Source organism: Carex rostrata, chromosome 33 (assembly GCF_964058835.1).
Source record: "Carex rostrata chromosome 33, lpCarRost1.2, whole genome shotgun sequence".
Classification (NCBI taxonomy): domain Eukaryota; kingdom Viridiplantae; phylum Streptophyta; class Magnoliopsida; order Poales; family Cyperaceae; genus Carex; species Carex rostrata.
Genome location: NC_135950.1, coordinates 5,312,414 through 5,336,669, shown reverse-complemented (window position 1 = coordinate 5,336,669; position 24,256 = coordinate 5,312,414). Strand labels below are relative to the sequence as shown.

General features: G+C 37.7%; 3 protein-coding genes, 1 long non-coding RNA gene and 1 pseudogene across 5 annotated transcripts; 3 read left to right on the top strand and 2 right to left on the bottom strand.

Annotated features, from left to right (window-relative positions):
• Nucleotides 1–270: 270 nt before the first annotated feature.
• Nucleotides 271–2,863, top strand: LOC144548667 (uncharacterized). Its single transcript, XR_013509419.1, has 4 exons — nucleotides 271–643; nucleotides 795–896; nucleotides 1,687–1,757; nucleotides 2,375–2,863. It is a non-coding gene; the product is annotated as an uncharacterized LOC144548667 (long non-coding RNA).
• A 239-nt stretch (nucleotides 2,864–3,102) lies between these two features.
• Nucleotides 3,103–4,807, bottom strand: LOC144548524 (uncharacterized). The gene is made up of 2 exons (XM_078297214.1): nucleotides 4,349–4,807; nucleotides 3,103–3,818 (listed from the first exon to the last, which is right to left on the bottom strand). The coding sequence occupies exon 2, from the start codon at nucleotides 3,712–3,714 to the stop codon at nucleotides 3,205–3,207; it is 510 nt and encodes a 169-aa protein (XP_078153340.1). The 5' UTR covers nucleotides 3,715–3,818; nucleotides 4,349–4,807; the 3' UTR covers nucleotides 3,103–3,204.
• Nucleotides 4,808–5,368: 561 nt separating this feature from the next.
• On the top strand, nucleotides 5,369–7,856 carry CYCH;1 (cyclin H;1). Its single transcript, XM_078297180.1, has 12 exons — nucleotides 5,369–5,495; nucleotides 5,618–5,668; nucleotides 5,788–5,866; nucleotides 5,967–6,085; nucleotides 6,172–6,245; nucleotides 6,326–6,446; nucleotides 6,576–6,644; nucleotides 6,734–6,775; nucleotides 7,061–7,138; nucleotides 7,237–7,295; nucleotides 7,374–7,458; nucleotides 7,596–7,856. Exons 1-12 carry the CDS (start codon nucleotides 5,436–5,438, stop codon nucleotides 7,731–7,733), a joined length of 975 nt encoding a protein of 324 aa, XP_078153306.1. The 5' UTR covers nucleotides 5,369–5,435; the 3' UTR covers nucleotides 7,734–7,856.
• Nucleotides 7,857–9,133: 1,277 nt separating this feature from the next.
• LOC144548495 (uncharacterized) lies at nucleotides 9,134–11,507 on the top strand. The gene is made up of 7 exons (XM_078297181.1): nucleotides 9,134–9,462; nucleotides 9,552–9,618; nucleotides 9,716–9,762; nucleotides 10,152–10,239; nucleotides 10,364–10,497; nucleotides 10,773–10,871; nucleotides 11,220–11,507. The coding sequence occupies exons 1-7, from the start codon at nucleotides 9,229–9,231 to the stop codon at nucleotides 11,289–11,291; spliced, it is 741 nt and encodes a 246-aa protein (XP_078153307.1). The 5' UTR covers nucleotides 9,134–9,228; the 3' UTR covers nucleotides 11,292–11,507.
• Nucleotides 11,508–12,330: 823 nt separating this feature from the next.
• LOC144548677 (condensin complex subunit 2-like) lies at nucleotides 12,331–23,461 on the bottom strand (annotated as a pseudogene). The gene is made up of 14 exons (XR_013509422.1): nucleotides 23,376–23,461; nucleotides 22,862–23,301; nucleotides 22,448–22,549; nucleotides 21,717–21,834; nucleotides 21,316–21,389; nucleotides 20,942–21,002; nucleotides 20,128–20,328; nucleotides 19,378–19,697; nucleotides 19,142–19,286; nucleotides 18,799–19,054; nucleotides 18,675–18,705; nucleotides 13,149–13,297; nucleotides 12,880–12,990; nucleotides 12,331–12,785 (listed from the first exon to the last, which is right to left on the bottom strand). The product of XR_013509422.1 is annotated as a condensin complex subunit 2-like (transcript).
• Between the last annotated feature and the right edge of the window lie 795 nt (nucleotides 23,462–24,256).

Here is a 24,256-nt window from a genome sequence, read left to right as displayed (position 1 = left end):
CCAACGATTGGGATTGATTGATTTAAATTTGGATTGAATCTGAACCCTCCAGTCAAATAATCTGTATTCCTTTGATTAAATGCATTCTTTATATGTGTAAAAGTCTATATTTAGTTCAAATTGGACCCGCCACATGTATAGACATACGTATTACCACACGCATTTTGGCTCTGCATCGTTGGATTTGAATCAAAAATCGTGCATATTAAATCTCGGATGTGCAAATTTTTTCGCTGGAACGCTCGTCCATTCGCTGGAGGCGCCTCTCCCAGCGATCCCTTCTTCCAAAGGAAGAAAAAACCTAATCCCCGATACCTTCTTCTCAAAGGGAAAAAAATAATCGTCTCAGGCCTCTCCGCCATCTCTCTCTCGCTCTCTCGCCTCAGCCCGCACCCAGCTCTCTCTCTCTCTCTCTCGCTCTATTGCTCTATCACTCGACCCTTCATAGCACAAGTGTCTGTAGAAGCCCCTGCTCCAACAGCCTGCCCCTCCTCTCCCTGCCGCACTCGGTCGAGCGACTTCAAATCCGCTACTGACGAGCCAGTGACTTAATTTCCTTGGACTAACTCGCATTATCATTTGTCGATTAGTGGCATTAAGCATGGTTGAACAGGCTGCAAAACCTCTTGCTCGACCTGTTCAGGTAAGCATCTCACCAAGCTTAATTAAAAATTTCAAATTTTATTCCTCTAGCATTTGCCAGTATTCAACTTGCTTTCCTTATCTAGCTATCTGACATAATTTTAAAATAAAAAAGAAATTTAGCCCTCTTATATGCTCAAATTTGAATGAAGGTCTGGGTACTTGATGCGTCCCCTGATAAAATGAGAGCTGGTAGTGACAGTGAAGACCATCCTGGCGAACTCATTTCTTTTCTTAGAAACATGCCTGATCAGGTACATGCTTCTTATATAACTATTCTTATCAAGTACCATATTGCCTTCAAGAGCTTCAAGAGCATAATCTGTAAAAATGGTACCACAAGTCTATAAAATTATTGTTTACCAATCAAACTTGTGTAAAGTTCTTTTTTCATGAGAAAAGGCACAGAATTTTTATTTCTATAATTTCATTAAACATAGAAATCAGTCACACAGGAATAAACATAGAATTTTTATTTTTAGAATTTCATTAAACATAAAATTTTATTTTTAGAAATTTCGTGTCTGACAGTATTCAAGGACTGAACTGTGACAGAAAATAAAATTTTTTTAGAAAACAGTCCCTAGATAGGGAGCTTTTTGTGAAATATTAAATAATTGAACCAATACCAGAAATGATATTATTTCAAGATGGGTTTGGCCACATTTAAATATTAGTTTAACATTTCTAATTTTATTATATGTGTTCAATTTGAACAATTATAACAAGACAAATTATGAAGAAAGTGAAGGGCCGAATTGCAAATTAACCATGTACCAGTAGGCGCTGGTATTCAAGAAGGTAGTGAAAAGTGAACACTGAAGTCTCTAAGCACTGACTCAAAATAAATGTTGTAATCTTTTTATTCATTTTTTTTTCTCAAAAATAAGTTAAAGGGCACAAGTGTCATTATAATTCTTGAAAATCCTTTTAGTTTTCCTCCAGTACTCAAATATATATATATTTTTTTTTATTTATGTGCTTTGAAGGTTCATATTTTAAAAGTTTCTCACAATATAATGTCCATGTGGTACATTATTTTAGGTTGGAGAAGACGCTGAGGAGCTTCTTGTGTAAAGTGCGTACCAAGCCTGCTGATCCTGTTGGCCCTGCAGGTACAGTGTGTCAAAGTGGTGCTTTTAATTTTTGAGCATATACATATATTTTCAGTATGGTTTGTCAGTATGGTGTGCCAGTATGGTTCTGTGGAAGTTTTCAGTATTCTTTTTTTATTTATTATTTTTATGTGCATGTGTTTTTAATAGATGTGCCTCATCTTGATGTTTAAGCATCTACTGTGTTTATTTATTGAAATGGCAACGATCAAAGATTCAAAAAGTCTCCTACTGATCATGCGAGGGGCAATAAATCATGATAAGATTATTGTAAATTATGTATAATGTTTTACTCAAATGTGTACTCAACATTTGTTTCCACTTTCCAACTAACACTCAGCATCTGTGATATTTGGATCAAAGAATTAGGGGTATATAGGTGTAATGGTGAAGGCATAATATTAGATTTTGAAATTTTTTACCCTTTATCAATTAGCCTTAATCTTTAAGTCCGAACTGTAATGAATATGTTCTTAACAAAAAATTACATCCTCACTTTCTTAATTTTGGTTAATTTTCTTATTTTAAGTTTTAACAATTCATCAGTATTGACATGCAACTCAATTTGGATATATCTCATGTTATAATTCTCTGTCTAATTTATTTTATAATCTCAGCAAAAGAAGATGTCACAGAGGACCTTTACTTGTACTGGGAGATGCTTAGATAGCTGATCGGCCAAGTAAGAAGATAGTGTACCAGTTGCAATATCATCTACTGTGAATCACCATGTCTACTCTTAAGTAAAAACACTCAAGCAAGATAAAGGAGAAAAGTGTCAATTTCATTTGAGTGAAATTATTTCCTTCTATTATATAGATTTTCCAATCAAAAAAAAGAAATGGTATCAATTCTTTTTTATTTTCATTCCGATCAACAAAATTCAATTGACAATCATTTCTATTGAATACCATTGAATTGAAATCAATTCAATTCCATCAACTAGAGTGTTCTGATCAGTGTTAGTGATGGGAAATTGTACATAATTTGATTTTAATTTACTTGTAATTTCTAGGTTATTTATGTTTTAAAGTGACGTATAAATGGGTTATTTTCCCAACAATTTGCATGGCTAAAAGAATTTTTAGCATTAATTGCGGTGCTCTCATGTTGTTACTGTGTTACTGGAAATCAATAGACCGGTACGATATTAGGTAACTTTAGTACCAGTGGAAATCCACTACTATCACCACTTTGTTCTATGCCTTGGATGCATATGTTATATTTGGGATTAACTTCAAAACCTCTCTAAAATATACAAATATATGCATCAAACATGATTATGTAATAGGATAAATGAAATTATAGTCCCCGTTGCAACGCACGGGCACGATACTAGTTATAATTTACATAGGTTATAGTCCTGAACTGAAGATAAAGACCAAAGCAAGAGCTTAGTTTTATTTAAAAAACCCACACTAGAAAAGAGTAAAAACCTTTGCTTTCTTCAAGCAGTATCCTCCTCCCTTGCACCAACATGATTACCACAGCCGCCACCACACCCTCCTCCACAGCCACCACAACCACCGCCGTCCCCACGACTTGAGGTTTTCACCGGTTCATAATCACTCGCCATGAGAACATTATCGCACCCTCCCCCACAGCCTCCCCCGCAACCCCCTCCTGAGGTGTTTACTGGTACAGACTCGCTCACAGCAAGTGCCATGCCACAACCTCCACTGCATCCACCACCACAGCCGCTGCCACAACCACCTCCTGAGGTTTTTACAAGTACAGACTCACTTGCTGTAAGTGCCATGCCACAACCTCCACCACAGCCACCACCACAGCCACCCGTTGCGGTTTTAAGAGGTACAGACTCACTCGGCACAAGTACATTACCACTGCACCCACCACCACAACCACCCCCACAGCCGCCACTTGAGGTTTTCACTGGCACAGTTTCTGATGCAATAAGGGGATTTGTCACTTTGTGTTCTGTAATTGATTCCTTCATGGTACCTTTCTTGAGTGATGAGTGGACTTGATATCTTTTTCAAATATGTCCATGAATATGAATGATAAGGTTATCCATGGTAAAAGAAACCATTCTTCATTAACCTGATACAAATAAAGATATCAGAAAAACATTACAAAGAAATTCTGTTTAGACTGCGTCTGCTTAACAAAACTCAAAGTAGGTGTTTACTGGCAAAGGATGGCACTTTTGGATAAAAATGGCTGATACCTCAATTATTGCAATGCAGTATTAGTGCAGGATCTAGATGATGTACTGGTCTAGTTTATTATTGGTGAGATTACTGTAATTGGCTATATACCAGATCTCAGATTTTCTTGTTCTTTGTACCCTTTTAATTAACTACTTTTTATCCTTCTGGTAGCCTTTTAGTTTTGAGTCTTTAGGCAGGGAGTTTATAAAGTTACTTGCAACAAAAACAGACTACCTTTATCAGTATCAAGCTGGACTAGGTACCGTGTCCATAGGTCTCATAGGTATATGCTAGTTCATATGTATTTCTAATAGACATAAACATAATATATAAAAACTGATAATTTGTCAATCCTATGATTCCTATCACTATATTTCCACAGAAGAAGATTTTGATCTTGTTGAAAGACTTGTTATGTACCTTAATAAGTTTAGATTTCATATTGAGTAGTGCAATTGCTTTTCCATAAGGGTACTCCTTGGAGAATTCAACAGCCGTAATGAAGGCACCATACTCATTGTGACCTTTGCAACATTTCTGTTCAAAATCCAGTCTTTTTTCCCAATAAATTTTTATCTGCCCATTTAAAAAATACGTGCAAGTATATAAAGGAAATGCAACTGTACATAATGCAAACCCAACTAGAAATTAAATCTGGAGTTAGACAAATACGAGCAAAATATTAGAGAAAACTATGGATTGTAACCCCGTAGCAACCTTCCAGAGAAAAGAAAAAATAACGTTACTGGTGCCAGTACCCATTGACCAGGTCCCCTTATCTACCATTTTTAATCTGTTATCTTTTGATTGTTTTGGTTGGTCAGATGTTAGTTTCTTAAAACGAGTTTGATTTGAAGTTTAGATATGTATTATGTGCTTACCATTGACAACTTTGAGTTGGGATCTGTCAATTCATCAAGTGAAATTGAGGTCGTGCCCAGAACCCTATCCGAATTTGAATTTGCATTTGCATTTGACTTGCCCGTTAGTGTTAGAATAAGGTCCCCACTGGGTTTGCATTCAAATCCGGCAACATTTTTATCTCCAGTTAGAGATAAAATACTCAATGTGCCACATTCACTAAAAAACATGTCAGGTTGTTTCTTGGTAAAAGATACATATAAAGTTTCTGATTCATTGACCACTGCTGAGACATAAAACCAAGGCAAATGCTTCTGTGCATACAAGGACCTATTTGTAAAATGAACATTTTTTTATTTTCAAAGTAATATAGATTGTTAAATTCAAACGATGCCTCAGTTTTTGAAAAATCGTACTAAACGAGTAGACAAGAGGAGGAGGATTTTTTAGGTTGTTCCTGGAAGTGGGACCCGAATGTCAGTCGTACTGGGGTAATGTGCTATGCGTTTTTTTAGCCGTCCGATGGGTTTTGAGATTAGTGTAGGCCTTTCTTCTCTCTTTTATTCGCCCCCCCCCGCCCCCGCCTCCCAATCTCTCTTTCTCCCTCTCTTTCTCCTCGGAATTGTGGAATTGTAGAATTGTAGAAATGGCGGATTTTCAGACATCGACGCACCGGTCCAAGTGGATCTTCACCCTGGAGGATCTGGTTAGTCGTTAGCTCAATTATTTCTCCAGTTCAATTCACCCAATTTCTTATTTAATTTGTGTCTCCTTTCTTTAACAATACATACATACATACATACATCTAATCTACTAATTGAATTTCAGATGGAAAGGCGAGCTTCTGCCAATGATACAGCACTCAAAATGCTTGACCAGGTACCTCTAATTCTAATTCTAATTCTTCTCTCTCATTCACTCAAACCCTAATAGATAATAGATAATAGATAATAGATAATAGATTAGGGTTTACTTACTTTTTTATTTGTTTTATTTAGTGTGGCACCACCCGTCTCGAAGTTAATGTTGATGGATCCATATCTTATCCCGAACCTCTATTTGACCTCAATACCACTGGTAACCATTTCTAACCATTTCTCAAATTCTTTCTTTTTTGGCAAAAGAAAGAAATTGCGAAAGCCCCCCTAATTATTATTTTTTTATTTTGCAAATTCAGTCGAACCAAATACCAACATAAAATCTCTCACTTGTCAAGACGAGGAATACATGCGCATCTTTTATGAACAAAAGATACAAGAAGTTTGTAAGGCCTTTCAATTCCCCATTAAAATTCAGGTATGCTATGCTTCCCTTTCACTTTTAATTTATATCCTTTCATGGATCATATTGAATAAATTAAACTAATTATGTGCATCTTGTAGGCCACTTCATTAATATATTTCAAGAGGTTCTACTTGCAGTGGTCGGTCATGCAACATCACCCTAAAAGTATCATGTAAGCTAATACATGGTTTTTTTATTTAATTTTTTTTTTATTAGGTTGAGGTAATGAAATGTGATATTAAAATGGTGTAGGTTAACTTGCATATATGCATCATGTAAAGTAGAAGAAAATCATGTATCGGCAGAGGAGCTTGGCAAAGGCATCAAACAAGACCATAAACCCATTTTAAATAATGAGATGCTTGTTCTCCAGGTTTTTCTCTCTTATATGTTTCTCTATATATTTCACTTAAATATTCAAATTATTATATTTTGTTTAACAAATTCAATTATTTACTCTGTATTCATAGCTAAAGCCTTGCTTAATTTTTTCTTACCACAGAGCTTAGATTTTGATCTTATAGTTTATGCTCCATATCGGTCAATCAATGGCTTTGTTCAGGACTTGGAAGTGAGCCCTCTTTCTTTCTCTTTTCTTTTCTTGTGTAAATCGTGTTGTCTTTGTTTTTATTTTTTTTTATTTTTTATTTTATTTTGCAGGAATCTGGTGAAATAAGAAATGGTGAACTAGAGCACTTGCAAGTATTTCTCTTCTTCCTTTTATATGAAATTGTTTTTCCAAAAGTACATAATGTATATGCATATGTACCAAGTGTGTATATCTTGAAGGGCGAAGAATTTACATATTACAACTTTATAATATGTTAGAACTGATGTTGAGTTTAGTATTGCTAGCTAGTTATCTAATTACGTGGTATGCTGGAAAGAATAAAAGAAGCAAAAAAAAGAATTTATTTTCTTTTACTCTTGTTTTTCTTTTATTTTTCTCTATGAAATTCTTTGAATCAATGGTAGTTTTGTTTATAGAATCTTCATGAGACAGCTATACAAGAGGCAAACAAAATAATGCTAACAGATGCACCTCTCCTATACCCACCTGGACAGGTATATATTTTAATCAGTTTTAATATGCTGAAGAAATATGTTTTTAACCTTTTTATTTCAATGTTGTTTATATTGGTTTCTCATAACTATGTGGACAGTTGGCATTAGCTGCTTTGCGGAGGTCTAATGAAGTACACTGTGTCATTGATTTTGAGAGGTGTTCTGATTAACACCTAATTTTTATGCATTCGGTTATATCATTTAATCAAATTTAACACCTATTTTTATTAAGCAGGTATATGGATGGTGTCTTGTCCCGGCAAAATTCACAATATTCAGTTTCTGAGTTGTTGGATTTTTTGAGGTCAATTGATTACTTGGTATACCACTATAACATTATATTGCTACTTTTATTTTTCTCTCTTTGTAGCTTATTGGCATGTATTGATTTATTTTATTGAGGAGCTTACATTAGAAGGTAGACAAGTTATTTGTTGTATTTTGTGTGTGTTTGTAGGTGGATAAAATGAAAGTGCCAACAATAGAGGATATGAAGCCGATAGACCGAAAATTAAGGATTTGTTTGGATCCAAGCTCACAAGACGAAAGTAAGAGGAGGGAGAAGAAATCAAGGAAATCAAAAAGGACAGCCTGAAATGCATTTAGTTCTTCCATTTGAAGTGAGGAGTTAGTTAAGTATATATGACTTGAATTAGTTTAGGAGGCACAAATATTTGCACTTGAGCACCTCTAAAAAGAGTTAATATTGTTCTTCTCCTCTCTGCTTTCTCATCTGTAAGTGCAAGTGTAATATCTGAATTGCACCTGGATGGATTGGGGAATTCAGATCCAGTGAAGTATTCCAAAAGTTGGGTTGCTTTAGGGGATTGGGCCCATTTTCATTTGTTGCCGCGTGGTTGGGTCAAAGAAAGGGTTTTCTTATAACGATATCAGTCCTAAACTCCTAATAGTGATGCAGATGCAAAGCCAGTGTGTTTTTGTGCATCCTCTGAACCATTCATTGTTTGATTAGAATTTACAGATTATTACAACTAATCTGGCTCACCCATCCATTGACCATTATAGAATAGAATGGATGATAATTGATACATGATAGAGAGGAGTTAAGAGCTAGAATAGTTAGAATAGTGAAATTTGGGGTTAGTAGGTGAAAATAGTATTGAGAATAGAGAAAAAATAGTTATTTTTTAGATTAGTCTGAAAATGGTGCTATTCGGTGCTATTCGGGTTAGTAAAAATGTTGTTTATATTGTAGATTAGAACAGTGAATAGTTGTAGCCAAGAAAAAAATAGTGTTAATAAGGTAAGAGGAAAGAGAGGTAAGTAAGATTTCAAATGAATTATTACAGTGTGGAGATAGTAGAAGTGGAGTCAACTTGTTATTTCAAGACCGTATTAGTGGAAATTCGAGAAGGAAATCTTTTTTTTTCTCTCTTAACACTTCCAATATTAATTATTTCAACATTTACAAGAATAACAACTATTCTAACTATAACTATTCCGAATAGCTCTTATTGTAGAATAGTCTCTATTCTTAATACATCGAGTAATACCCAATATAGAATAAGAATAAATGTGTATCAACTATCAAATAATTGAAATATATGAAACTAATTAAGAGTAAATTGTGGATTTTCCAAATTAATTTTGTAACTGTGCCAAGCAATCTCAATTCTAAAATGCGCTACTCTCCGTTCGGTTATAGAATGAGATTTATTTATAGTTTATATAGTTGGTTTTATCCGGAGCCACACCTTTTGGGAATTGCTGTGGCCAAGAGATATCTCATATTTTGCGTGACCAACGTGTCCGGTGCCTATTCGGGGATACCGTAGGGGCCAGTATTATTTGAGTTTTAAGATTCGTGCAGAACGTAATTGAACGGTTGAGATTTCCAGAAGGTCACGCAAAATATGAGATATCTGAGAGCATGCGAATTCAGAGACAGAAGGGCCTGGATGGGTCCATCCAACCCATCAGTCAAACTCACCTGCTAAATCGGACGGCTCAGAGCTGTTGGATGCTGGAACTCCTTTTACCGACCTCACATATGACACATAAACAAAAAACAAAGAAGAAGAAGAAGAACAAGAAGAACAAGGTAAGAGATCGCACCTCCATCCCATCGCATGGCAACTCCGGCAGTGGCGGAGGGGGTGTCGACTGTGGCTTCCACAGCTCTCAGAGCAGTGCTCCGGCGAGCCCATCAGGCTGCCGAGATTTCTGGACGGCGACCTGAGGCGGTGCGAGTGGTGGCCGTAAGCAAAACGAAGCCGGTGTCGCTCATACGTCAGCTGTACGACGCTGGTCACAGATTCTTCGGTGAGAATTATGTGCAAGAGATTTCCGAAAAGGCCCCTCAGGTAATTGCGATTATTTCTTTCAAAGATTGTATCTTTCCTAAATTGTTACCCTAAAGAATAATAACAGAAACAAATTCACCTTTTTGCAGCTTCCATCAGATATACAGTGGCATTTTATTGGTCATCTGCAAAGCAACAAAGCCAAATCTCTTTTAGGTATTCTTTCTTTCTGTCTTTTTTTAAAAAATATATATATTTCTTACTCACTTATCCATAAATTTCTGACAATACTATTTAAATTCCTGTTATGCAGCTTCTGTGCCCAATCTTTACATGGTCGAAAGTGTTGATAACGTGAAGGTGAATCAACCTATAACCACTACACTTCTAATTTGAGGCCGAAATTTTTATTTATAGCATAGAAAAAAAAAAACACCCTCGTTTCTAGGGAATTTCAGATTTACCCAGGCCGCAGAGCCAATATGCGGACCCAAATACTGGGGCAATCTGCGGCCCAACTTTTTCTGAATTGGCTCTGCGGAATCCAGTTTGGGGCCCCAGATTGTCTGTGCAAAACCCAGTATTTGGGTCCATAGACTGGCTCTGCCGCTTGGGTATTTATGAATTCCCCCAAAACAAGGATGTTTTGGTTTTTTTTTTTTATGCTATTAATAAAAATTTCGGAATTTGAGGTCACTTTGTAGTTGTACAGTATATATGTAACATTTGTCACATTTTTTTAACTTCAGATTGCAAACTATTTGGATAAGGCAGTTGCTGGTTTGGGACGCAAACCTTTGAAAGTTTTAGTTCAAGTAAACACTAGTGGAGAAGAATGTGGGTTTTAAAATCTAATTAATGATTTCTTTCTTTTTGAGAACATTTGATTCATTGTGTATTTGTGAGAGGTATATATGTTTATCAAGCTGATTATTATTATTTTTATTTTATATTTTTGCAGCAAAATCAGGCATAAATCCATCGGATTGTGTGGAGCTGGCAAAGCATGTGAGACATGCATGTCCTAACCTCATTTTCTCAGGACTAATGACAATTGGCATGCGTGATTACACATCAAAACCGGAAAATTTCCAAGTAAGATAATTACGGCTAGTTTTGGTATAAGCATTGACATTGTGTACCAGTATTACACTGGAATGTTAAAACAAATAACAGAGAACAGAGAATAGAAGACAAAACAATGATATAAGGAGCACTCAAGGTGCTATAACTTAGTAAGTACGTTAGGTATTCATTTACTAATCTCAGCTACAAGTTGAAATCATATTTGTACAAAGGAAAAAATAATTTAAAAGATTTTATATTAGTAGCAGCAGTAGTTTTTTTACTTTGCATTTTTGTGTGTGCAGTCATTGTCAACATGTAGAGATGAAGTGTGTGATGCATTGGGAGTGCCTATAGAGAAATTTGAGCTGTCCATGGGCATGTCCGGTGACTTTGAGCAAGCGGTACGTCAACATCGAAATATATAACTAAACTAAACTAAATTGGGACCTACTCTCTGCTTTCAATTCTTAGCTTTATTTCTTAGCCTCACTCTTCTGAGCTAGACAATTTAATACATATAGGAGAAAATGTTTTTGGTTAAAGTAATAAATGACGATAAAAAGGTCTCTCCATGAACTGGTGCCATCTAATATCCTCGCAATCGGTGAAATTGCGTATTTGATATCTTCATTTCTTAACAGAAGTGATCGCAAGGTCAACTTTTGAAGTTAATTTCGTTGATCTTTCCATCAAAAGATCATAGTTAGCAATCTGACCGAAATTTTACTCTTTTAAAAAAACTTTCACAGATTGAGATGGGAAGCACAAATGTACGAGTTGGATCCACCATATTTGGCCCAAGGGATTATGTACTCCCCTGAAAATATGTACTTACTTTCACCATGAAATGTATCTTTGCTAATTGACTGAGCTTGTTACCATTGTTGTATAAATTTACTGGATAGCTCCCAATTATGTTTTTTCGTTTTCTTTTCTTATTGTAGTTATGTAAAACACGAAAAAGTAGAAGCGAATTATGAACATAAAGTTGTTTATTGTAAACAAAGGTTCTTTAGATGATACTTTTGGTTGATGAATTTTGTTTGCTAAAATTACATGCATCATTTGATCAAAATTTTGTGACGTGGATTATGGTATGTTTGGTTGCAATTTTAGAATAGCAAGAATAGTGAAATTGACATTTGTCTTATTAAAATAGTTTGTTCCAACATTTTGTGAGAATAGCTTGTTCTAACAAGACAAACAAGTTTAGTTCCCTATTCTTTGCTAATTGATTGAGCTTGAGGTTCCATTGTTCATTAAATGGAGAAATAGGTAGATGAAAATCAGTTTGGAGGAAGGTCAGTCCGGGCAAGGTCAACTGGCGGCGGAGGACTTGCCCCAAGAATCCTCGGGCAGCAGCAAATTTGATTGCAAACACCTGAAAATAATTTGAATTATCTCTCATAAAAAATTAATTTATCTTGTCAGATTATTGAAAATTAAAAATACTGGATTGACAAAAGACATCTCTTTGTTAAATTAAGAAAAAGTTACCTAAGGAAGGGAATTGTTTGGAAGATGGGTTGGGTCTTGCAAGCACAAATGAGGTGGGACTAGGCACTAGGGTGAGCAGCAAAACCTACAAATATGATTAGTGTGATGGCGAACAGCTGCATTCTACTTCGACCCATCTCTCTACTTGGTACTTTCTTTCTCTCACTTGTTTGCAAATATGATTAGAATCCATCCCAATATATAGTTGACTGGGCCACGGCTGCTATTCTATTTCTATTGAGGCGTGAAGATGAGAATGATTGATTGATTGCTGCCCTGCTTTGCCAATTGCGTTATCAATTTAAGGCTGCCTCGTCAGCAATGAGTTGTATAATTAGTACAAGTTGAAAATTTCTTTCTCTATCTCCTTTGATGAAATAGATGTAGATTCATTAACATAAAGATAAAATTAGTACAAATTAAGAGTTTAAAAAAAACAAAAGCTTAAAACTTAACAACCATGACATTAACATATTTATAATACACACCATTTCCAAGGTTCTAACAATCATAGAACCACAACCCATTCAGGCATTCTATCCCATAATACAACCAAATACAAAAAAATCGAGTGAAATTTAAGATCATATGACAACGGATGGAGACGAAGAGGGAATGACAATGTCAATCTCATCTAATGTTGGCCGATCATGCAAAGCCAAGCCGTGCTCATTTGCCAAGTGCAAAAGACAAATGAAGAATAGATGTGGCGAAATGTCCCTATCTGGGGATTCTTTCAGGAATTGATGCAGAACCCCGGATAGTGTCACTGTTGCCTCCTTTTCCTTCTCTTCGTCCTCATTTTTCTCCTCATTTTCCTATCAAGATAAACAAATGGAGATATTAGTCTTGACTTCAAATATCAAGCGTAGGGAAAGTGTTTGATAGTTTATAGTATGTAAGTTAACTCACAGCTTGGACATCTTCGACAGAGTGTTGTATGTGGCCCCATAACATGTCCTTCAGGGCATGCACATCCACTTGCTTTGACACCTTGTCGTACTTTACATCTATCTTGTTCACCTGAAACCGATATACAAATTACTAGTAAGAACGATTAATATAATAACCAATGTAGAGCAACCAGTTCTTAACCTGAGCAATCGACACCACCCAAACTTGGCCCTAAGTTGAGATGCTAAATCAAAACTATAAAAAGGATGAACAAACAAAAAGAAAACCTGGCGAGGTTTACGAAGCAGCAATCCAGGCTCGCCCATGTTGTAATTATTTCCAAAGTCATGCCCATTATCACTCATGACATCATCATGATCCCACGATGATGGCGGTGATTCAAAGTCATCATAATTCTCATATTCTCTCTCTTCACCTGTTTCATATTTCAAATCAATTTCAATAAACTCAATTTTAAAATGGATTTTAAGATCTAGTTTCTTTGACTGCAAGCTTTTCTCATTTTGTGTCTTTCTCTCGGGTTGCTTGGATTATAATTACAGTGCAGTCAAGGACTTCGGTACCATGCCTTTTCGACTCATTACCTGTACTGAGTGTTATCCATACTAAAGGTTTCGGTATTTAGAAACTGCGGTATTTTTCATTGAACAATAGTCTGTCTACATATACAAACTGCATCTTACACTTTAGTCCCTACAAATATTATATTCACACTTTTACCTAACTACCCTTATATTCACAATACAATATTCAACACTCCCCCTCAAGATGATGCATAGATATTGATCATGCTCATCTTGCCTATTACATTGGAGAAGTCCGTGACACTCAACCCTTTTGTGAAAATATCAGCGATTTGCTCCTTGGTCCGAACGAAAGGCATACATATAATGCTCTCGTCAAGTTTATCTTTGATAAAGTGTCGATCAATCTCCACATGTTTAGTTCTATCATGTTGTACTGGGTTGTTTGCTATGTTTATAGCCGCCTTGTTGTCACAATACAACATTATGGGTTTGTTCTCCAATAATCCCAATTCCGATAGCAATCTTCGTAACCACAACCCTTCACTCACACCTTGGGCCATGGCTCTATACTCAGCCTCTGCAGTGGACCTTGCAACTACATTCTGCTTCTTGCTTCGCCAGGAAACTAGATTACCCCCAACAAATGAACAGTAGCCTGAAGTTGACTTTCTATCGTCAAGACACCCTGCCCAATCGGCATCTGTATATACTTCAATTCTAGTGTGCCCATTCTTACTGAATAGCACACCTTTTCCTGGGCAGCTCTTGAGATACCTCAGGATCTGATACACGGCCTCATGATGTGGAACTCTAGGGTCGTGCATATATCTGCTCACTACGCTCACAGCGTATGCAATATCAGGTCGAGTATGTGCCAAATAGATTAGTCTGCCTACTAGGCGCTGATACTGTCCTCTATCTACTTGATCACCTATTCCTCCCTTCAGCTTATTATTAGGGTCTATGGGTGTATTGACAGGTCGACACCCAAGCATCCCTGTGTCTCTCAGCAGATCTAGAACATACTTTTGCTGTGAGAGAACTACCCCTTTTGTTGAACGAGCAACCTCAATGCCTAGAAAGTAGCGCAATTCACCCAAGTCTTTCATCTCAAACTCTGTGGCTAAGCTGGCCTTAAGCCTCTTCATCTCAACAGGATCATCACCTGTTAACACTATATCATCCACATACACAACCAGAATACAAATCTTCCCTCCTTTTCTTTGGATGAACATAGTGTGATCGGCACTACTTTGCTGATAGCCTAGTTTTTTCATTGCCATAGAAAACCTGTCAAACCAGGCTCGGGGTGACTGTTTCAACCCGTACAGGGAGCGCTTCAAACGACACACTTTACCCTTCAGTTGTTCATTTTCAAACCCAGGTGGGATCTCCATGTATACCTCTTCCTTTAGGTCACCATGAAGAAAGGCATTTTTAACATCCAGCTGGCACAAATCCCACCCAAAGTTTACCGCACACGAGATGAGGGTTCTAACAGTATTCATTTTAGCCACCGGAGCAAAGGTCTCCTCATAATCCACACCATATGTCTGTGTGTAGCCCTTCGCCACCAATCTGGCCTTGAATCTGTCCACCTTTCCCTCTGGAGTATATTTTGTCGAGTATACCCACTTGCATCCTACAGTGTTCTTGTTGGACGGTCTAGGGACCATATCCCAGGTGTCATTCTTGACTAATGCTCTCATCTCCTCGAACATTGCCTTCTTCCACTTTGGGTCCTGCATTGCTTTCCTCCAATCACATGGAACAGAGTTAGAGTGTAAGGAGGTTACAAATGCTTTGTAAGTCGGGGAAAGTGTCTCAAATGAGACATAGTGAGAGATAGGATGTGATGTTGAGGCATCTTCCCCTTTCTTTAGGACAGTTGACCGAGCTCCTTTGCGCAATGCAATAGGAAGATCGAGATCAGAGAAAAGAGGAGTACCTGAGGGTAACTCTGAGTTACCTGAAGGTTGTGGTGTGGGCGAGCCGTCGACAGGAGCAAGTAATTGGTATTGACCTTGGACAGGAGGTTGCTCAACGTTCTCATGACGAGGTTTTCGAGTGTAAACCTTGTTGATCTGCCTATTAGGAGGTGGTAGGCTTTGGTTCATGCTTGAGTCCAGATCTGTCTCTGTTGGACTCAGGCCGATCGTAGTATCATCGGCTATACTGTTGTCAGATTCCTTACTCTCCCCCTCTCGACCAACTCGGTCTGAGGAATGGGTGACGACCACCTCAAGAAGATCATGAAATGGGACTGAAGATGTATTGGATTGTGCATCGGAGAGAGTAAAATAGGGTTCTGTTTCTCGGAATGTCACATCCATGCTTTCCAGCATCCTCCTTTTCACAGGGTCATAACATTTATACCCTTTTTTTCCACTGGAATACCCAACAAACACACATTTATGAGCCTTCACATCCAGTTTACTAATGCCTGGAGTTGTGTTATGAACAAAACACACACAACCAAACTTTTTGGAAGGTACCTTAAATGAGGTGGTCCCTATGAGCATTTCAAGTGGTGTACTGAAGTCCACCGCTCTCAAAGGCATTCTGTTGATCAAATATGTAGCAGTCTGCGCTGCTTCTCCCCAAAGGTACCTCGGAACATTCATGGCAAAGAGAAGGCACCTTGTCACTTCCAAGATGTGCCTGTTCTTCCTTTCTGCAACACCATTTTGTTCAGGTGTATTCACACATGTAGTTTGATGTATAATACCATTATCTCGCAAGAAGTTTTGCATTGCCCTGTTGATGTATTCTGTGCCATTATCTGAGCGTAACACCTTTATTTTCTTCTCAAATTGGGTTTCCACCATCTTGTGAAAAGTCTTGAAACACTCCAAAACTCCCTCTTTACTCTTCAACAGGTACAGCCAAGTCATTCGGCTATAACAATCAATAAAGGTGACAAACCACCTTGAACCAGATAAAGCAGTAATTCTCGAGGGCCCCCAAACATCAGAATGAACAATATCAAAGCAAGAAAAACTTCTATTACCAAAAGAGGGATACATTGTTCTTGTGTGCTTAGCAAACTCACACGCATCACATACTAGTTTAGTCTTGCAACACTTAGAGTACAATTTGGGATACAACCTGCCAAGCACAGTAAAAGATATATGCCCTAAACGGCTATGTACCAAAACCATCTCCAATTCTGGAGTCTCTGCCAAACAGGCTCGTGGATCCAAAACCTCCCCTCCTTGCTTGAGTCGGTACCAGCCTTCACTCCTCTTGCCAATACCAATCACTCTTCCTGTCTTCAGCTCCTGCAACACAACATGGGTAGGAGACAGAGAAACAACACAGTTAAGATCATCCACCAGTTGACTAACTGATAGGAGGTTATTGGTGAAGTTAGGAACATGAAAGACCGACGATAGCTGGAGGTCTGGAGTACATGTTACATCCCCAACTCCTGCAATCGTACAAAGTGAGCCATCGGCTGTTTGTACCTTTTCTCTCCCAGACATAGGCTTATAGGTTTTGAACATTGTAGGGTCAGGGGTCATATGCTTAGATGCCCCAGAGTCTACGATCCAAGATCGATCAGAACTAGACTCGGCTATTAGGGCTTTTATAACATTGCCAACAGGTTTAACTACAGTGGTGAGAAGAGAGGAGAGAGTGTAACCGTCAGCCCCAGATGGAGCAGCAGTAGATGAGGCACTGCTAGCGGGGGTAGTGGACAAGAACCGAGCTGCAAGCTGAGTCACCAGTTGAGTCATCATATCATCAGTGCCTGATCCCGGTGTACTAGTGCTGTCAGCCATATGCGCCTTTTGGTATCCTCCACCACGTCCTGGTCCACGACTTCTACCTTGTCCTCTGCCACGGCCACCATCACGACCTCGACCTCTAGCTGGTCTTCCGTGTAAATCCCAGCAAGTCTCTCGAGTGTGATTCTTCCTGTGACAGTAATCACAGACTTTGTCACCCTGGGAGGATACTGTGTGTGGCAGGCTGAACATAGCCGAACCCTCATGCACTGGCAAAGATACCATTGCCTTCCTCCTGCTTTCCTCTTGAACTGCTACTGCAAAGGCATCACGAAGAGCAGGTAGAGGATTCCTCTGCCAGAGACTCTGTCGGATCTGCTCGAACTCAGTGTTGAGGCCAGCAAGGAAGCGAAAGGTCATTCTTTTCTCCAACCAGTTTGTAAAGGCTAGTGCATCTGCTGAACATGTCATCGCCAAAGGATCAAAGAAATCCATTTGCTCCCACATATTATTCAATTCTGAGAAATATTCGGTCACACCCATTTCTCCCTGTACCAGACTGTCTGACTTAGACTGGAGGTGATAGATCTGCCCATGGTTACCCTTTTGAGAGTACATCTCGGCCGCCCGATCCCACACTTGTCGAGCGGTGTTTAACATCATAAACTGATTTTGCAGTCTAATCTCCATCGAGTTGACCAGCCACGACATAACCTGCCCATCGTCTGCCTCCCACTTCTGAAACTCAGGTTTTTCCTCTATTTTCTCCTCTCCCACAGCTACGGGTTTCTTTGCTGTACCGGTAACATACCCGATTAGTCTCTGACCCTTCAAGTGCATAAGCATTTGCCTTGACCACAACAGATAGTTCTCAGCCCCATTTAATCTCACTGAGATGACTTGAGACGACTTAGAGAAGCTTCTGTCTTCTGCCATTTTTTTTTTTTTTTTTTAACAGCAACGACTATTACTTAAATTAGGCGAATCCAGACAAAGAGAGAGAGCAAGGTTCGATAAAAAAAGGTGAGAAGAGAGAAATACGGAGACACACGGGTTTTAGGGCTTCAAAACAGCACTCAGCGAAAGCTATTCTTCATTCAAAAATGGCGAAGCGCTTGATCCCAGCTTTGAATCGCGTGATCTGGCGGAGGCGTCTCTGGCGCGTGACCTGGCGGCAGCGTGCTCGACGCACTGGCGACGGTGCTGCAACTACACTCTAGCGACTACGCTGGATGAGGCGCCGGACTTGCTCTGGGCGAACGCACACAGAGGCGGACGGCAGCGGCGAGCTCAGGCGACACTATCCCGCTCTGATACCATAAAGGTTTCGGTATTTAGAAACTGCGGTATTTTTCATTGAACAATAGTCTGTCTACATATACAAACTGCATCTTACACTTTAGTCCCTACAAATATTATATTCACACTTTTACCTAACTACCCTTATATTCACAATACAATATTCAACACATACTTACATTAGCGAATAATAGGTTCAAAAATAGAAGATAAGAAGAAAAGAACGCTAACTCACCAGATGGTTTCTTTCCCTTCCTCCCAAGGCACTAAAAGAGATGACAACAAAATTTGTCAAATTAAAGACAAGTCAAATATACAAGAAGAAATGAACGTTTGACGTTGTAAAGATGAGATATTACCATTGTATCAGGCAGGAGAAATAGCTTGACAAGGCTATCAGGCCGGTAATGGCAATCTTCTGGAAGCCTGTTACTACAAGCAGCCCTATTGGCCGGAAGCAGCAAAGATTTTGGGTTTTTGGGGGTGCAAATAAAGATTCCAAAACCTGCTTATCAAGAGGTTTTGTAAAATCGATATCCAGTTGATCTCTTTTGCTCTTAGACCTTTTTGGTGCTTCTTCTGAATTGCCAGCCGAATCTGCATTCAACTCTGATCCTGAATCGGATATTATTTATTATGGTCTATTTCAACAATTACACATAAAATACTGAAAAGTGAATGTGAGAGAAAATTTTCTAATACCTTTGATTTTACGGAACTTCCAATGGTCAGGGCCCGCCCAAGCATTGTTCTTTGAAGAAAAACCTAAACCTTGCGACAAAAAATCAGTAATTCTCTCCAACTTTTCATCTTCACACATATCCCGATGCATGTACTCACCATCTCCCTACAATTGAGCAGAACTTAATTAAGTCACTGTACAGTTTTGCTGATCTTCAAACAACAACAAAAAGGAAACATAACAGAGGCAAAAGCACCTCTTCATTAGAAGGAAATGTGCTCTCATCAACCACGCTCTCTCTATCATCATCATAGTTAAAATTATCATTTTCGTTATCAAAATTCCAAGAGGGCCCACACTCAGCAAATTCACCTCCACTGACACCAGACCCCATATCTGTATTACTAGCATCTCCATCCATCGTCTCCTCTGTGAAAACTGGGGCTTGATCCAAAGAAGAGATGGACTCAGAGGGTGCCCTTTGATTCTCTCCATCAAACTGTTCAACAATAAGCCTCAGAGTAGGAGATATCTCTTTTGCATTAGGCATGTCAAGCATCATTTTCTCAATTGAATCTGCGCAAACAAAATAGTGAGATTTGAAGCTTGATGGCAAGTATTAAGCATTAGGAGAAATTTCAGAGATGTAATGAAATGCATTACACTTGTTGTACTTGTACCAGTATGGTTTACTGATAGTGAGCATTTCTTTTTTTTTTCCTTCGTTTGATTTGAGTTGGCTTGGAGTTTTCTAACTAAATAGTTTTAAAAGTAAATGGAAACCTGATAAAAATAGCCATGAAAAAGCATAAGAAACATTGCCTGGACTTCCTTATCTAAAAGAAAGATATTACTTTAATAATGGTATACTAAATAGAGAAGCGTATTTTGAAATGAGACTTCACATATATGAATGGTATGGGACATATTTAATGAATTTGTTCAGGTGATCAAATCATAAAAATGAGAAGGAGAAATTGAAGGGGAGGAAACAAAAAGACAATACCTTTGGCAAATGATAGATCAATCGTTGCATTCTTGTAATTTGGTGTGTCAGTTAACCCACACTTCTCAGGTACTTCAAACGAATCAAAGAGCACACGACACCCACCATATACCCCCAAATTGTACAAGAGGAGACCCTTGGCACCACCTTCATCAAACTTAGCTGTCGTCTGGTGGTATAGCGGGTCCACCGTGAATGCAACTAGGGTTACAGATTAGACAAATAATGATTAAAATGATAGTAGAGTAATAAGTTTAGAGAACATATGGTTAACATCTTCAGAGAATAATACAATATGAGTGAGTCTATGGTACTATGCATATCACGGGTTGTTACCGTGCTACGGCTCTATATTCGAGTTTTCAAATTCTAACGGTCGATCCGAACCGTTCATCTTGTTCTCCATATTAATATGTGTTTGGAGACCAAATTTTACATTTTTTGAAAATTTTTTACTATTTTTTTAGATATTTAGAAAATCACTTGATCTGAAAATTCTGGACCATCCAAAAACAGTGATTTTCAATAAATCTAAAAAAATAGTAAAAGAATTTCAAAAAATGTAAAATTTGGTCTCCAAACACATTAATATGGAGAACAAGATGAACGGTTCGGATCGACCGTTAGGATTTGAAAACTCGAATATAGAGCTGTAGCACAGTAACAAATCGTAATATGCATAGTACCATAGACTCACTCATACAATATTATTCAAATAATCTCAATATGTGTTTCCCAGATATCATTTTTTCATAGTCAGGACAATTGTAGATAAAATTGATAACAAAATACAAGAAGGATGAGGTTAATGTACCATCAAATTTCTTCACATTAAGGGCCTCAAATGAAGACTCTAGAGTTGACATGGGAGATGCCTGCTTTGATATGAAATAATTATGTAACTTGTTTGTAGATACACAAATATATATCTAACACCATTGTTTGTTGCTGATTATCTACACCTGACTGCACAAATCGGCACAAACTTAGACTAAGTCAAATTGAGGTTAACTTGGTCTTAGATGGTGCACAGGCACAATTGAGGATTACTGAGCATTCTAATTGCGCAATTATAGTCAATTTTTGGAACTTAGCGGCTAATATGGGAATTTCCAAAAATTGAATTAAGTACAAGTGAAAATTGAAATGTTTAGGGTACATTCATTTATCTATACATGGAGTGCATACCTTCCTATCGGTCTCCTTCTTTGAGGGACCCTCTTCCCCTGCTGTTGGAGCATTATCTTCATTTGCTTTCAGATCTAAAATAAATCTCAATTGGTGTAATCCGTCAAAAAAAAAAAATCATATCCACAAAAATAGAACCAAAAAGGGTTTTCATATATACATAGATTTTCCTACGAAACATCACAACAGATTAAAAATCCATGATTATCAGTGTTGGATCTTCTCCAGGGTGTAATTTGGTTTCGCTCTTGTTTCAATAACAATGCGAGCGTAGTATTAAGGTTTTAAATGACCTCTTTGGTCCAAACCTGAAGTTTAATTTTTTTTTTTTATGTTTGTTATTCTTTATTTTTTTAAACTTTAATTTTACTTTGTGTTAAGGTTCAAGGTAAAACTCTAACCTTTGTCATCATCTCTGCCTGCACGATTGATGCCACCAAGCACCTTATAGGCCTCAGCATGAACTGAATCAACTCTTAATGAATATATCTTCACGCCTGCCTCCAGTGTACAGCTTGCCTTCACATGACATGCACATTTAATCAACTCATACCATCTTTGGTCTCTATATTTTACAACTCACAGTCCAAGGGGCAGTAAAAAAACAACAAAAAAATATAAAATGACTTCTTAGAATAGAATATGCTATTCTCACTTTGGTTCTTCTGAACTCAATTGGGCCTAATAAAAATGATAAAGGCCCTTATAAAAGTTGCACCAGAACTGTGACATTAGCAACTGAGATACAAATTTCTGGAAGTTCTTGCAAGTAAGACCCAATAATTAGATGAGTAACAAGGAACAATTTATTGAAAAAATGGTGACTTCTTTGCCCCTACTTATAACACAGTTGTACCATAAATCAAATTTTAGAAAAAAGAGTAAATTTATTTTGAGATGTTTAGTCTGTACTTTTAGAAAGCAATTTTATTGACAAAAAGATGAAGAAACTAGTGGCAACTTTAATATTGTTTGAATTTAACTTAAATTTCAACAGTTTTCTGTTATTTGAGAACATCCCAGAAAATGTCAAGTCTCAGTTCCACATATAGAAATGTTGGAATCTCTTTGGCAAAAATGGTATAAGATCACTATGTAGTTTGAAATGAACAGTTAAGAGAATAGAAGTTACCTTCTGAAAGTTGGTTTCAGTATCTTGCTCTGTATCTGCTTTGATAACCTCGCTTAAGTGGTCGATTAGACCAAGTTCCCATGTATTCTTTTGGTTAATTTTCTGTATAAGATAGAGAAAATAAAAAACCAACCAGAAAATAAGAAAAATGTAATAGGGAAGAAGAGAAACTGTACAGACATTATCTGAGTAAAGCTTCAGGCAACGGTCATACAACTTTAGAACCTCATCCCCGTTCATTGTATAGTTCCTTTGTTAATTTCAAAAATTTAAAGGATTCCTAGAAAAAGGATGAATTTGCAGGAATTTATGGGTAAAGCGAAAGAATTTAAAGGATTCCTAGAAAAATAGCACAGTACAGTTGGGGAAGGTATTTTCTCTCTGAAGAGAGAGAGAGGGAGAGAGAGTACGAACATTCTCTGAAGCTAATCGGATGCAGTTCTGATACAAGTCCAAGATTTGCTCTCTATCCATCACATCCGACTTAGCATTCTCTTCTCCGTTGGCTTGACAAGCAGCCGCGGCTTGCGCGTACAATACGGAGAGGGAAGACCGGCGTCGGCGGGCAGCGGCTCTCGCCTGAGCACGCTCAAGTTCGTCGTCGTTTGAGCCAAGTGGGGCTATCCGATTGGGTTCCTGGACATCAGCTTCTACTTGTGCTTGTGGTTTTCTAGACATGAATGGCTGAAACCAAACAAATTAAAAGGAGGAAAATTCAGTACCAGGAAGGGGGTATTCAAATCTATGGTTAGCTCTTGCTCTTGCTCTTGCTCTTGCTCTTGTCAGCAGCCACACGTTGTCTTCTCTGTTCTGCCTTCCTTTTATAGAACTAATTTGTCTTTCACAGACGAGAACTGCAAAAGAATTGCAGTTTGAATCAGAGAAAAATTGACAAAATTTATGAAATCCTAAAAAATGGAGCTCTTACCGTGAAATTAGGATTAGGGTTAGGTTTGGACGAGGAAAAAAAGGGGAAAATGCGGTGTATGGCGGATAGAGGTAGAGAGGAGGAGGAGGAGGTGCTCGTGGTTTTCTCGGTCCGTTCGGGAGAGAGAGAACAGAACAGAACGGGGGATTTGTATTTGGTGGTGGAGTTGAAAGAGAAAAGAGAAAAGAGGGAAGGAGAATTTGAAAGTAACCCAAATTTTGACTTTTTATCTGGACTGTCCGATCAGAATCCGATCCCTTCAATATTCGTGTGAGACCAGAATGGACGGTCCGGATACAAAATCAAATTTGGGTTATTTTAGGGGATCCATATTCGAGAGGAAGACGTTCAGAGGGAAGTAATTTGGGCGGGAAATGAAAACCCTAGCTAGATATCATATGATTTGGCAAAACAAATTGGGAGGGAAGTAAAGTAAAAAAAAATTTGAAGTATAACATCAAAAAACGAAGATCAAGTAATAAATAATAATAATGAAAAGAAATAATAACAAATAAAACGTCGGATTAAATATAACATGAACAAAAATTTTGAAGTATCATTGCCAGTATGATCTTTTTTTATGTAGTCCAACATTTCTAAAAATGAACAAATAAAATATGAAAAATATATTATAATTGCTCAAATTGAAAACATATAATAAAATTAGAAATATTAAATTAATATGGTTCATATCTTATTCCTCACTCAAGACCTCTCGATAAACTATATTTTTTGTAAACACTCTTGGAGCATCAATTTCCTCTTTCCATTTCAGCATGACTTTTGTTGTACGTTGTGATGTACATCTTGACAATGCGACATATAACTAGCCATGCGAAAAAATATTCTCGGGTAAATAGATATCGACGTTAGCAATTGTT